General features: G+C 40.1%; 1 protein-coding gene across 2 annotated transcripts; it reads right to left on the bottom strand.

The window, feature by feature from the left end:
* Positions 1 to 2,682: 2,682 nt before the first annotated feature.
* LOC105908737 (adhesion G-protein coupled receptor G7) lies at positions 2,683 to 12,914 on the bottom strand. 2 transcript variants are annotated; one of them, XM_031558863.1, is made up of 16 exons: positions 12,631 to 12,914; positions 10,847 to 11,776; positions 10,481 to 10,585; positions 10,259 to 10,368; positions 9,999 to 10,151; positions 9,474 to 9,562; positions 9,110 to 9,246; positions 8,503 to 8,613; positions 8,236 to 8,408; positions 7,638 to 7,790; positions 7,293 to 7,405; positions 6,478 to 6,812; positions 5,484 to 5,565; positions 5,189 to 5,347; positions 4,465 to 4,624; positions 2,683 to 4,229 (listed from the first exon to the last, which is right to left on the bottom strand). In XM_031558863.1, exons 1-16 carry the CDS (start codon positions 12,662 to 12,664, stop codon positions 4,071 to 4,073), a joined length of 3,003 nt encoding a protein of 1,000 aa, XP_031414723.1. In that variant the 5' UTR covers positions 12,665 to 12,914; the 3' UTR covers positions 2,683 to 4,070. The 2 variants fall into 2 exon arrangements, with proteins under 2 accessions (XP_031414723.1, XP_031414722.1); XM_031558862.2 differs by having other exon boundaries at positions 2,683 to 4,266; positions 12,631 to 12,909.
* Positions 12,915 to 13,354: the final 440 nt, after the last annotated feature.

Raw genomic sequence — 13,354 nt, 5'->3', positions numbered from 1 at the left:
CAGATTCAGATACCCCTTTAATTTCTTCTTCTTCTTCAACGTCACATGATTCTTCTACTCGTGGCATTTTGGGTATCAAAAACCGATCCATTATTGTGAATTTGTTGATACTACCGCTTCACTTTGACTTTGACAGTGCACTAGCTATCTTTCTCCTTCAATCGTCGGGAAACGTCAACGTTCACGCATGCAACGTGTCTCTGTCGTGCTACGTTATTATTTTCTTTTGTGATTGAAATATTATTATCACACAATACATTTAATTAATAACGCAGAATTGAATTAAGTAACAATAATAAATAAACCATTATTTTCTTGGGGGTGCTATGGCTAATCCAGGGGGAGCTATAGCACCCCCTAGCCCCCCCCTGGCGCCGCCCCTGAGTTCAGTGTACTATCTCTGGTAGCGAGCACCAGGTAGCCCAAAATCCAGGTGAGACCGAGAAGAGAAGCTTGCCATGAACTTCTTCTTTAACGTGGCCTTGTTTGTGCTGTAGAAATCAAATAGGATGGAAACACTTAGACTATGGCAAGAATACCAAGTATTAAATAGGTTACTTAAATTTAAGGATGATTTTAATAAATGGAAGGATCTCTGTAAACGTTTCTGTGGAATTTGACATTTGTTTTACAGTAGTTTTACACCAATGCAAGTCCACAAAACTATAGTTTGTCTTTGTCACTGCACAATGTTTGTGTCAGTCCAGGAAGGCTATAATGGATTAATGAATTCACATTAATTGTTAACCATTGTTCTACCCATCACCACTTAGCTGGGTTCAGTGGGTGGAGGGAAATGCTGTTTTGACTTGTACTGCAGGTGATAACACAGAAACCACACTGGAAACAAAGTCACTGAGGCAATTAAACAGCTGCTTTGGGTTGTTGAGGTTTTTCTGGCATTTGTAACACATTCCATCTAAAAAGTGTCATCTTCTGAACACAGAGTTGTAAACCTGGTTTTATAGATAGTGGTGGACTTGTTGACATATTGTAAAAGTATACACAACGTTTTAAATGTATGGAGAAATGTACAGAATATACCTGTTTAACATGGGGTCAGTCTTGCATGTAGCATGTCCAAAGTATGCTAAAACTGCAACGTTAAAAATAAGCATTATGGCCACTGGGAGCAAAAAGCCAGCCTCAAACATTGACTTTGGGCAGTCAAAATCCCCATTTTGGCCTTGAGAAGCAAGTCAGCAGCTGAAACAGAGAAACCAAACATGACATGACTACTATTACCAGAGAGTAATAGTACCAGAGTCAGGAGGGGGCATGGCAGGAGCAGTCAGCACTGCCATGACACCTTGACAATGTGAAAGATGATTAGGGTTTACAGATGGGAGTTTTTTTTTAGCCTGTTAAATTGCAACATATCATTCTTGCATGGCATTATTGGCCTACCATTGTAGTTTTCATTTCAGGACAGTTTGCAACTTTCTAGTTTCAAGAAAAAAAATCCAATTAGCTAATTAATACCATTCTTTAACCTTTGCATTAATGTGTGAAATCAGCTCTCTTCATTCATGTGTGGAGCACAGCAACGGTAGCATTGTAAGAAGACTCAAAATTCAGTACTCACAACTCTTCCCGTCGATAGCCCAGAGGTTTATCCACCCTGTAGGTCACTCCCAATGTGATTGCAACCACAACTGCAGGGAATCCTATGCATCAGAGACCAAAATTATAACATATTCAAATAATCTTACAGACATTCTTTATGTACCTCAAGGAGTAGGACAACTTCAGCTTGTGGACTATGATATTTGGTGTTTTTTTGGAGTCTTAAGGAGTCCTTAGCCTTGGATTGTGTTTCCTGGAGCTCTTTTAATGCTACGTCATTGCAAGTTATACCTCAAGCTGTAGGCCTACCTGAATATGTCAAACATGTATCCACTTACAGTATGTTTAGAACAAGTCCCCCCATGCTGCTGGGAATGTCACTAGAGTACTAACCATCAGCACAGCGAAGTTAGTAGTGTGGTTGCAGTGACACTGGAGACTACCAGTTGAGAGGTTGGCTTTGGAGCAGCCCTTGGTGCTCTAGTCATTCAGGCTGTAGTTACTTGCCATGTTGTTGAGTTGAGAGAAACGTGTGTGGTGTGATATTTAAGACAGTTTGATTCAGTTTTAGTTTTAAACATATCCAGTGGAACAAGAGAAGCCCTATTTGTCATGTATGTCCCATGAACTTAACAGGCAGGATTTAACTTGACAGAGAAATGATTCAGGACACTTGTCCGAGTTAGCAACAGTAACTAAGGGGGGCGGGGCTTAGCCATAGGTCAATTCTCGCCTGTTGATCTCTTTTGATTTTACAATTTTATGCTAGAGGTACAAAGGTAAATTTGTTATGGACCTAGTAACGTATAAGCTAACTTGTCTGAAATAACAGAGACAATTTCATACTTTGAACTGAATAAATACATTTAAACACGGGCTGTAATGCTCTGCCAATAATTTACAAGAGAAAAAAAACCTCATCGACTCATCCTCCTCTTGGCACCCAGTAAGACTAATCTTTATTGTGGTGGAGCTGACTTGCACGAGACACTTCCAACATGTATGTGGACAAAGTGTTCATAGCTCATCAATCGCATAATGTCATCACTGAGCTCATTATACTCGTTTTATGAGACTCTGCAGCCAATCCCCTGAATGATGGAAGAAGAGATGTGATTCTTGGGTTCTGACATTTTTATTGTATTTCATAAAATCCATGGCAAATACAGTACTTGTCTGAACCACAAAAGAATCTATGAGGCCTCTGATGCTTTGTTTTGTAAGTAGCCCATTCCATCACAATACAGTACAGTCAGAAAGTATTCAGACCCCTACACTTTTGTACATTTTGTTATGTGCAGTCTTACGCTAAAATCATTTAAATTCATGTTTCCCCTCATCAAAGCATCACAAAACCCCAGTGTGCCGCTTAGCTCTTGGGAACCTTTAATATAGCAACATTTAACTTAACTTAAACCTGGTATCTATAAAACATTATAAACACATTTACAAACAATACGCAGCATTTGACCTAAGGCAAACATGTCATCAGTGCTTTATTATGCATTCTGATACTTAAAGCGTTCTGTTCTGTACTGTTCTGTTTTAATGTTCATGGTGATGGATATGGACACAAAAATACAAATCTCAAAAGCATTATCCATTTCTTCTGCATTCTTAGAACTTTTCCAAAGTAGTAGCTGCTTATAGGAGACAGACCAACACATAGTCTGACACATAAGACATCCACGTCACAAACATATAAACATATATTAATTCCCTACCTCTCCCTGTGATTCTGGGTCATAACATTAGTGCTAGCGAGTGCGATACTGGCAGAGGGGACAAAACTTTTCCATCTTAAATTGCTGTATCTGTGACCAGACGGTAGCAGTGTGAAGAGAGGATTAGGGAGATTATCAGTGTTCAAATTACCCTGCACTTCCCAGGGGGGCCTTCTGTAACAAACTTTTACACAGGCAACAACTATGCACAGCAATACAGCCCAGGCATACACTGCCATGAACACTGCCACATCATAGAGGAACCTCTGCCACACACAGTAAGGACACACAGGTAGCATGAATACACACAATAGGCCATAAACACCACTGTCAGCCACATCTTTTGACCAAAAAATGGCACTCACCATAACCACAAACAGTAAGAAAACCCACCCAAAGGCATAGAAAGATTACCATCACTATTAGTGCTGAACCTAAAGGAAACCATGTGTTGACATGACTGCCTGAAAAGCCGGCTGAAGAAAGGATCTGCCAGGTGTGCTTACTGTTACTACGTAATTGGTTGCCAAACATGTTCATAATTCACTTTGCTTTTGTTTTTTACTTCCTCTCTCTGTTTTTAATAATTTAGCGTCTAAAGCTTGGTGATGCAGCAGACAATTCATGTCAACCACCAGAGAGTAGTTGGTGAGCAGAAACAGCGCCCCCTGCAGTGTGGCTGAAAATTACATCCAATGAGATGGCACTTCATCACATCAGTTTGAGAAATTAATGAATAAGAGATCAGAATGAATCATAAATACTAAATGTATGAAATGGTCAGTGAGAAAGTTCCGGCAGACAGTTCTGCGTCTGCACTTTTTGACAAATCATGTGAGCCTTTCTTGAGGTCCTGCAGGACGTACTTCTGTCTTTGGAGACCGATCTCAGGAGCTGATACTGAATGTGTGATGGACAGGAACATCTTCCTGAAGTAGGCTGTCCTCACCGTAAACAAAATGAAGATCTGTAAGCCCTGCGTAGGCACAGCGTATGGACAGACAGACCGACAGATAGACAGATAAAGAGTGTGATAGAGCAAGACAGATTACAGTTACCCACATATTGCCTTTAAAAACTGTCTGAAAATACATCATAGTTTCAATCAAGTGTCTGTTTGGGGTATGAAGAAATTGGTTAGAGTTTATTTGTGTATACATCTATCTTTACTGACCTGGGTGGTGTTACACACACAGAATAATATGCTGAAGATGTTGCTCAGTGTGGGGTCACTGGTAGAGATTACCAGGTAGCCCAGAACCCAAGTAAGGCCAAGGAGAGCCCCCAGAGAGAAGCTGCTCATGAACAACTTCTTCAGTGAGGTGCTGCTTGTGCTGCAAAGAACAAATAAGAGAACCTACTGAAGATAAATGCTGCACTGGCAGATTATGCTTCACTCTAACTGGAATTAGGCCACACAGGGCATATGGTAACGTACATCTCATTGTGTCAGGATCCATGTGACGTGTGTGTGTGTGTGTGTCTGTGTGTGTTTGTGTGTGTGTGCACGTGTATGTGTGTCTGTGCGTGTGCGTGTGTCTGTGTGTGTGTGTGTGTCTGTGTGTGTGTGTGTGTCTGTGTGTCTGTGTGCATGTGCATTTAAGTGTCAGCCAGACATGCAATTGTTTGTACTTCTATAAACTCTCTTTCAACTTATATGTGTTGTGAAAACACTGTGGTTGTGGTGGGAGTATGCATGAGGGCTGGAAATCATTAGTCTTGGTAAATAAATTAGTTCTGTGGTACATCTGTACAAAGTTTTTTTGTCTATCCCATGAACAGATAGCCTGGTTTGTTAATTAGTTTATTATAGACACATCATTAAAACTGACTTGTAAGAATGTAGTTATTATTCCATAAACACACCTGAAGATTTGTACGAAATGTAAACAAGTTACCTGCTTAACAGGGGATCCTTCTTGCATGTAGAAATTCCAAAGTATATTAACACTGCAGTATTAAAAAGCAGCATAATAGCTACTGGAAGCAAAAAGCCCCAAAAAAGTGGCTTTCCGAAGTCAAACTCCTCATCTCGGTTCAGAGCCGCAAGCCAACAGCTAAAACATAAGTACATCTGTACATTATGGCTGACAAGCTCAGTTAACCAAAATAACATAATTGATTAGCTTCAATCAGTTTCGATTATTTCTTTTAACATCTTAATTTATGACTGCATTGGCTGTTACTACTCACAACTCTTCTCGTCGATAGCCCAAAGGATCATCCACTCTGTAAGACACTCCCAGTGTGATTGCAATCACAACAGCAGGGAATCCTGTGAAGGAGAGAAGAAGATGACACCTGTGGCATTCTATATCATATTATACAGATAGACCTGGACGTGCTACAAGAAACTCCCAGGTCCAGTGAGTAAGGAGTTATTTAATGCACATAAATGGCTTGGCATAGTGTTCTCTGTTTTATGTAGTAGGTCCGTTGCATTAACAACATAAGTTCTTCTTTGAACTCCTCCCTCCATATACCCAAGCACATAACCTTTGTTGTGGGAAATGTCTACTTGTGGTGCCCTACTCTCAACTCAGCATCTCTGTACCACGGTCACAAATACTGATGGAGAACATTTCCAAACACTGTTAATGACTTAAGAATATAATAATCAAGTGTCTTGTATTAATATATTCCTTATATGAATCATGTACTTATGTAAGCAGGAACATGGCTTTTCTGTGTTTCTGCGTGTGTGTAACTTAGAATATTAGGTGCCACTTAGTCTGCATATGTACAAGAGCATCTTTAGACCAGAAGTGATAAGAAGGGTCGAACTGTGCTTCTTTCGACCTTGTGCAAAACTGCCATCCTTGCAAGACAGGGAGCCTCGGACATCAGAAATTCACCACGTGGTTATCCGTGCTGAACGCTAAACTTCTGTCTATATAAACCTTGTGCGATGTGTTTATCATTGCTTCACTTTCAGCCTTGTGCTGGGAGTGAGCCGATTGCAATTGTTGTTTGTCTAATAAATATACTTATATGCAGCTCCGGAGTCCTGAGGTAACTAGGGTGAATTTTCACCTTTCAAATACCAACCCACCAATTAAAGCACAAGTGTGTCTGATACACCCCCTACAAGACTACTGCTGTCTTTGTTGCTCCTGTTTCTGTGTTAGATGTGCAATTATGACAGTCTGTGTAATTTCCATTTTATGTAATTTACGCTGTTACTAACCCCAGCCTATAGCTATGGACACCGCCAGGAATCCTCTAGGTGGACCTGAGAGGGTTTTTCTGATGAGTAAGAATATATGCCCAGCGTAGAGTGTGTTCCAGGTGAAGGTGGCTAACAGGAAGTACTGCATCAGGGCAGTGAGTGCAGTGCAGGGCCCTTTGTCAGGCTCCTGGTGGAGGTCAGAGGACGGGATGGTGTTTTCCTCTGACGCTCTGATGTCCCGGTCTAAACTGGCGTTGGGGTTATTCATTCCAAACAGGAAGAGGAAGTAAAAGATGGTCATACACACACAGATGCTGACCAGGAGGACTGTGGGAGCACTTTTTCTGGACTTTCTGTGAAGAACAAAAAACATTGTTTCTCCATTTAGACAATGAAACTAGAAAGACAAAGTAAAATGATCAAATCAGTATATATAGCAGCAGATTATGTTCTAAGCTGTTGTTATGACTTCTGAACACCAAAATAGTTTCTTTTCCAAGTAATCAAAATGAAATCCATTGATTCCATTTCAACTCTTTTCCAGTAGATGGCACTACCTTCTCAATATCACCATATTGAATTGGATGAGGGAGAATGAAAATGTTCAGGGGTTTGGAATCATTTGTAAATGTTTATGGGTGTGTTGTGCACACAAAAGGCTTGGAGCAATGTTTTCTGTTTAATACACTATGGCTGCTTTAAATAGCATACAAATTTCCAAGATCTCTACTGATAGACAGGACTTGATCCACATCCACATCCAGAAACATATGCAACTATTGGTTGAAATCTAATAACAAAAGTCTTAATAGCAAGCTTCTGTAAGCACCTACCTGGTGATAATTTGGAATATTGTAGTTAATAGCAGTCCCACGATAGATAAAGAGCACCCCACAATGCTGATCAAACTCAGTGCCTCAGCATACCTCGAATCTGCCCTAAAAGACTGAAAAATACAGATATGTGTAAGTTCTCTTGTAACTCACAGTAGCACACAGATGAATAAGACATATCTTAAGATATATGTGTGGACACAATATATAATCTTGCACTTGAAATGTGCCAATTAAATGAAAAATTAAACAACTTTTATACACAAACCCAGAGGAAGTTCTGAATGTTTTTCAAAGGTTTAGAGTGAAGTAAGCGATCAAACTGAACTCAATTGCAGTACTAACCATCAGCACAGCGAAGTTAGTAGTGTGGTTACAGCGACACTGGAGACTCCCAGTTGGGAGGCTCACTTTGGAGCAGCCCTTGGTGCTCCAGTCATTCAGGCTGTAGTCCCAGAACACACAGGCAAAGTCATGCAGGACTTTGTCAGACACATTCTAGGGTAAACAAACCATGCATTTGACCATCTTAGTCCACAAATGTAAACAAACACAGATGCACTCACTCATGTTTCCCCGAAGGTTCAAGCTAGATAGGAAAACTTCCAATTCCGCAGGCCCCCAGTGCGGGACTGGGAACTATCAGAGTTTTTGTTATTGTGGTTTACTACAGTATTGTGTCTGTAGCTGTAACAGAGATTTTTGATTTTTGATTCTTACTGTGAAGCTGTACATTTTCTCTACCAAACAATGGCAGATCACATACCACTATCAGAATTGACAATATATTTGTTCTTCTATCTTTACTGGATCTCACCCTGTCTTGCAGGCTGTGATTTAGCAGTGACATAAGGTACACATTCAAGATGTGGGTTTAGCTCCTCATCACACTTAGCCTCATCGTTACTCTTTAAGAAACCACAAAGAGGTAACTTCTCCTTACCATGGGCATGAACCGTAAGTTCACTTGTTCGGCTTTGACATTTCCTAGACTTCCAGAGATCACCATCCTCCTAGTGCCAAGTGAGGGCTGGAAGGCTTTTGACCTGAAGAGGAGGTCGTTCTCATAGAGTACAAAACCAACCCTAACGCTTTTACTCCGCTCTGGCAAAGAAGCTGACAGAGAAGGAGAGAGAGAAATTGCAGTACAGAAGACACTGACCAGACTATGCTGATACTATCACCCAACATGAAAATCATCAGTACATACCTGGGGGAAGTCTGATGAAAATCTGGACATCAGACGGAATATTTGTATCTTCAATTTCTGAGACATTCCTTTTCAGTTGGATTCTGTTTGTTGTAAAGTTATTTGATGTGCCTATTGTTGAAGGGTGGGGAGAATAGGATCAATACTGAGAAAGGCCACACCATTTTAGGAGTCATCATATTCATGGACATATTTGTTCTGTTATGTTGTACATACATTAACAATTTCAGCTGAACAAAGGTATTTGTAAAGTCAGAGTATAAAGCAGCAATTGAGACGGATTTGAGATAGTGTAAAATAATTCCCTACATCTCTTATACACATTTGGGGCTGGTACATTCAAGGCCTTACAATGAAGGCAATGCATATATTCCTGAGGCCTAGCTAGCACGCTTTCATATTACTGTGCCTTTAACTATGTTCCCAACCTCAAAAAACACTGATGCATGTAGGTTACAGCAGTTTGCCTCAGTAAATAATGTAAAAAATGTCTCTGTATTATCCCTTCAATGGACATGTGGGAAGGCTAAAGGAAAGGTCTGACTAGGGTTGTAATATACATATATATATATGTATATATATATATATATATATATATATAACTCACCAGAGAGTGCACTGAATTGGATGCCTGCTGTCTGGTCACTTCGCACCTGAGTAGACTGAACCACCAGTCTGGGCTGAACCACCAATGATGCATTATTACTCTGACTTACTGAAAACCTTTCCAAGGTTCCTGTTAGTCTGGGGAAAATGGAGGTTAACACCCACATGCACACACACAGGCACACAATTTATATACTATATCATCATGTGCAGATGTACACACACTCAAACTCGCTCACTCACACACACACACACACACACACACACACACACACACACACACACACACACACACACACACACACACACTCACACTCACACTCACACTCACACACACAGATCTACCTTAGGTCTTAATATCTTACCTTACGGTGGCATTGCTTTGCTCAGGGAATTGTTGAGGATCAGCAGTCAGTAGCTGACTAATTGTTGTCACAGCAGCTTCAGCTATCCCCTGTAAAGAGATGCAAAGATGTAAAGTACATCTTTGCAAGGATGCTGCCCTTCTCTGTCACACTGAAACGTGCTTCAAACAGGAACACTGTGGTGAATTTTTTTTGTGATAGAGCACTGGTTACATCAAAGAAGCATACACCTGACCAAGGCCTGCCGGTGTTATTCTGCTGACATTTTAAATAATTGTGGCATATGATTGCCAGTTACGGCACAATTCTACGCAACTGGATATGGTTATGCCGTGCAAAGGATGTTAAGACTGTGTAGGCCAGTCTGCTGGGTATGCCAAACAGTAATCCCATCATTGAACCAGCACAAAGGGTACAATTGGTGAAAATTACAACAAAAGCCAATTTGGGGGTTTAAGCACCCACACCCCTTCTCTGCAAAAAATGGTGCAAGCTACCATGTTACATGACCTACATGACCATTACCTCTGTAATGTTGATGCTGTTGGACAGGATGGTATTGACTATCTGCGCTGCAGAAGTGATGTTTGAGGCCGTCAGCTGCTCTGGTCTGGAAGTAAGGATCTGTGTACTGCTTGCTAGCTGCTGTGCTTCCACTGCCCCAAGTGAAACCGTGACCTGATCGGAGGACATGGAAAGAAATAAACTACATAGATTTGGAGGACAACACACAAACAGAAAGGTTGCAGATCTTCAAACTACTAACCATTACTTCAGTTACTCACATTTGCTTGAATATTCTCAAGGGTTAATTCACATTCAATTTTTTCAATGGAGTCAAATTTTGGGTTTCCATTGTTGTACGAGCACCTGGCTGAGGCTCTGGAAATACCAGCTATATGGAGTGGAGGGAGAGGAGGGGAGGGGACACATCAATATGTTTGATTTGCCCAAATGGCATTAAATAACTCAAAATGTTATCAATCCTTGTCAAGAGGTTTACATACAGTTGGTTGTACCAGGTAAACACATCTGTGAAGAGTAAGCGAACCAGCCAACTACAGTTTGTGGGAACTCGAAATCTTCCAGTTGAGTCTTATTACAGAAGTTAGCTAAAATAATGAAAAGAAAGACAACAGTTTAGGAACATAGCAATAATCTGTACATACTATGCAGATTCAGTACATTAGTGAAATTAATCAAACTGTATAATACTATATGACAGTGACATCGAACATGCCAATAATAATCTCAAACCCCAACTGAATATTACATATTGGACATCATTGTAAATCCAAAATCAGACAGTCAAAGAGGGAAATGTACTGTATCTCCCACATTATGCAATGGAATGATGAGGAAATTATTCTCACCAATAGAGCAGGTGTCACCACTCCACTCATCTGGACAGATGCAGACTCCATCTTGAACCATGCCACCCTTGAAACATTTTAGTGGGACTTGAGGGGTTGTGGTATTGGAAGAGGGAAGTAGAGTGGTATTGGGAGTAGTTGATGTAGAAGTTGTAGTATTTGTAGTAGTAGTACTTGATGTTGTGGACGGAGTAGAGAGAGCTGTAGTCATAGTAAGCGTACTTGATGGAGGGGTTGTGGCAAGGGTAGAGGGAAATATAGTGGTATTGGGAGTAGTTGATGGAGGAGTTGTAGTATAAGAGACAGTAGCTTCAGTAGTAACTGCAGTACTTGATGTTGTGGCAGGAGTAGAGAGAGCTGTAGTCATAGTAAGCGTACTTGATTGAGGGGTTGGGGTATTGGTAGGGGGAAGTAGAGTGGTATTGGGAGTAGTTGATGGAGGAGTTGTAGTATAAGAGACAGTAGCTTCAGAAGTAACTGCAGTACTTGATGTTGTGGCAGGAGTAGAGAGAGCTGTACTCATAGTAAGCGTACTTGATTGAGGGGTTGGGGTATTGGTAGGGGGAAGTAGAGTGGTATTGGGAGTAGTTGATGGAGGAGTTGTAGTATAAGAGACAGTAGCTTCAGAAGTAACTGCAGTACTTGATGTTGTGGCAGGAGTAGAGAGAGCTGTACTCATAGTAAGCGTCCTTGATGGAGGGGTTGTGGCAAAAATGAAGATAGCTGAAACAGGAGTGCTGGATGGAGAAGTTGGGTTAGGATAGGAGATGTTGATGGTTGTTACTGATGGTTGAGTCCCAGTAGACTGTGGACTGTGAGTATCAGCTGGGGCTAGGCTAACAGTGCTAGAATAATTAAAGGGAAAAAGGAGAATCGTTGTGCTGTAGTCTGGATTCGTGGTTGGGATAGTTTGGGCTGTATTGAATAGTGCTGTAAAAGAGATATAGGCACATTAGAAGACAATTAAATAAGAAAACTCCACATAACATTTTTAGCTTATTAATGTTTTGGAAATAACAAATAGTATGAGCCTGTCTTGTCATTGAGAAAAGTCAATGACAGCTATAACCTTCAGTTTGACCATAACTTTACTCTTTGCATGACATTCAAATTAGGGAGCTTATTATGTGGCCAAAATTCCAGATTTACAACAATAGCCATTTTCATGAAGTACAATGGTGGCAAAATGAAATGATTCATGAGGGTTAATGATCCTTAATTTAAAGCTTAAAATGTATTTAATACAATTTAGTATAACTTTTGTATATCATAATGTATAATATACATAATGTGGTGGATAAATAAAGGACACAGCTATTGATGAATCTTTTAGTACATTTTCAGAAACACCACGTATGTCAAACATAGACTAAATGCTAATAGTTATCCATTTGGCAAACACCCATGCTGAGATGATTAATCAGATTTGCTTAAACAAATGAAAAACCTCACATCATACTTTCAGCAGCCTTTGAAACCAAATGAAAGCAACTTAAGCAAACAAAATAAGCAAAAACAGAAATGCTACACTGATGAATTACACGAATAACACGGAACGTAATCTGTAACATGACATTCACTTATAAGGCTCAAATACTTGATTACATAGAAGCATGGTTGCATTTCTGCAATTCTAAATTATATTCTACATGTATGCTATGTATGCAGTATATTTGCATTACTTCATCCAAAAGGTTTACAAAGTAATGTTCCACTCTTAACCACTATACTTGATGATATGACAGCCTTTTCTACTTTCAGGAAACTATTTTAAAGTACCTTACCTGACAACAGCACAAGCATCAAGGAACAACCCATGGTCCAACTTCTTCCGTGTGGGCTCTAGCTAAACCACACGTACCTTTTTAAATAACAATTTCCTGCAAAACTCTGTGACACTACCCACCGCTTGTTAATCATTAATAAAGGTTTAGGGAAATTCTTACTTATCACTCACCTCAGCCCGCTCAGAGTTGAAATACAGTGCTGTCAATAAAGTGCCAACAATACTTAAATATCTCAAGATGTATTGCATGTAATATCTTTTGTCAGTAGCATGGATGACACTGAATAGTATTTCTGATGTTTGTAGGTCAGAGACACAGTGGGTGAGTGTTTCTGTTTGTCATAACCAATACAAACCAGGATGGAGGATTTTATAGCTGCAATACCCAAGCATGCGCTGCAATAAAATGAGCACTTTCTGTCAGTAAACAACATAGCTTCAATACTTCACTAGACTGACACATTTCATACATCATTTCATACCAGATTGGGTTACATTTCATCTGGGCATGGCTCATTTGTGTACCTGTATATCAAAAACCAGTCACTCAAACCCAGAATCTCAGAAAACAATTTGGCACAGGTCATTCACATTGGTTAACATTAGGATGATAAACTGGATGAAATCAACTTTGGAGGCATTTTGCCAGTACTATATATATATATTTTACTTCAACTACCTCTTTTTAAATTGAATCTGGCATGCATGTGATCATGTGTCAG

Source organism: Clupea harengus, chromosome 21 (genome assembly GCF_900700415.2).
Source record: "Clupea harengus chromosome 21, Ch_v2.0.2, whole genome shotgun sequence".
NCBI lineage: Eukaryota > Metazoa > Chordata > Actinopteri > Clupeiformes > Clupeidae > Clupea > Clupea harengus.
This window is presented reverse-complemented; position numbering and strand designations above follow the sequence as displayed.

Bases quoted from the DNA above. Each gene is read 5' to 3' on its own strand.
- LOC105908737 (XM_031558862.2), bottom strand. From the start codon at position 12,664: ATGGGTTGTTCCTTGATGCTTGTGCTGTTGTCAG. The intron at 5,566-6,477 runs GTTAGTAACAGC...TCTCCTTCACAG, and splicing joins GTCCATAGCTATAGGCTGGG to GATTCCCTGCTGTTGTGATT. The intron at 4,625-5,188 runs GTAACTTGTTTA...TGTTCTTTGCAG, and splicing joins AAGGATCCCCTGTTAAGCAG to CACAAGCAGCACCTCACTGA.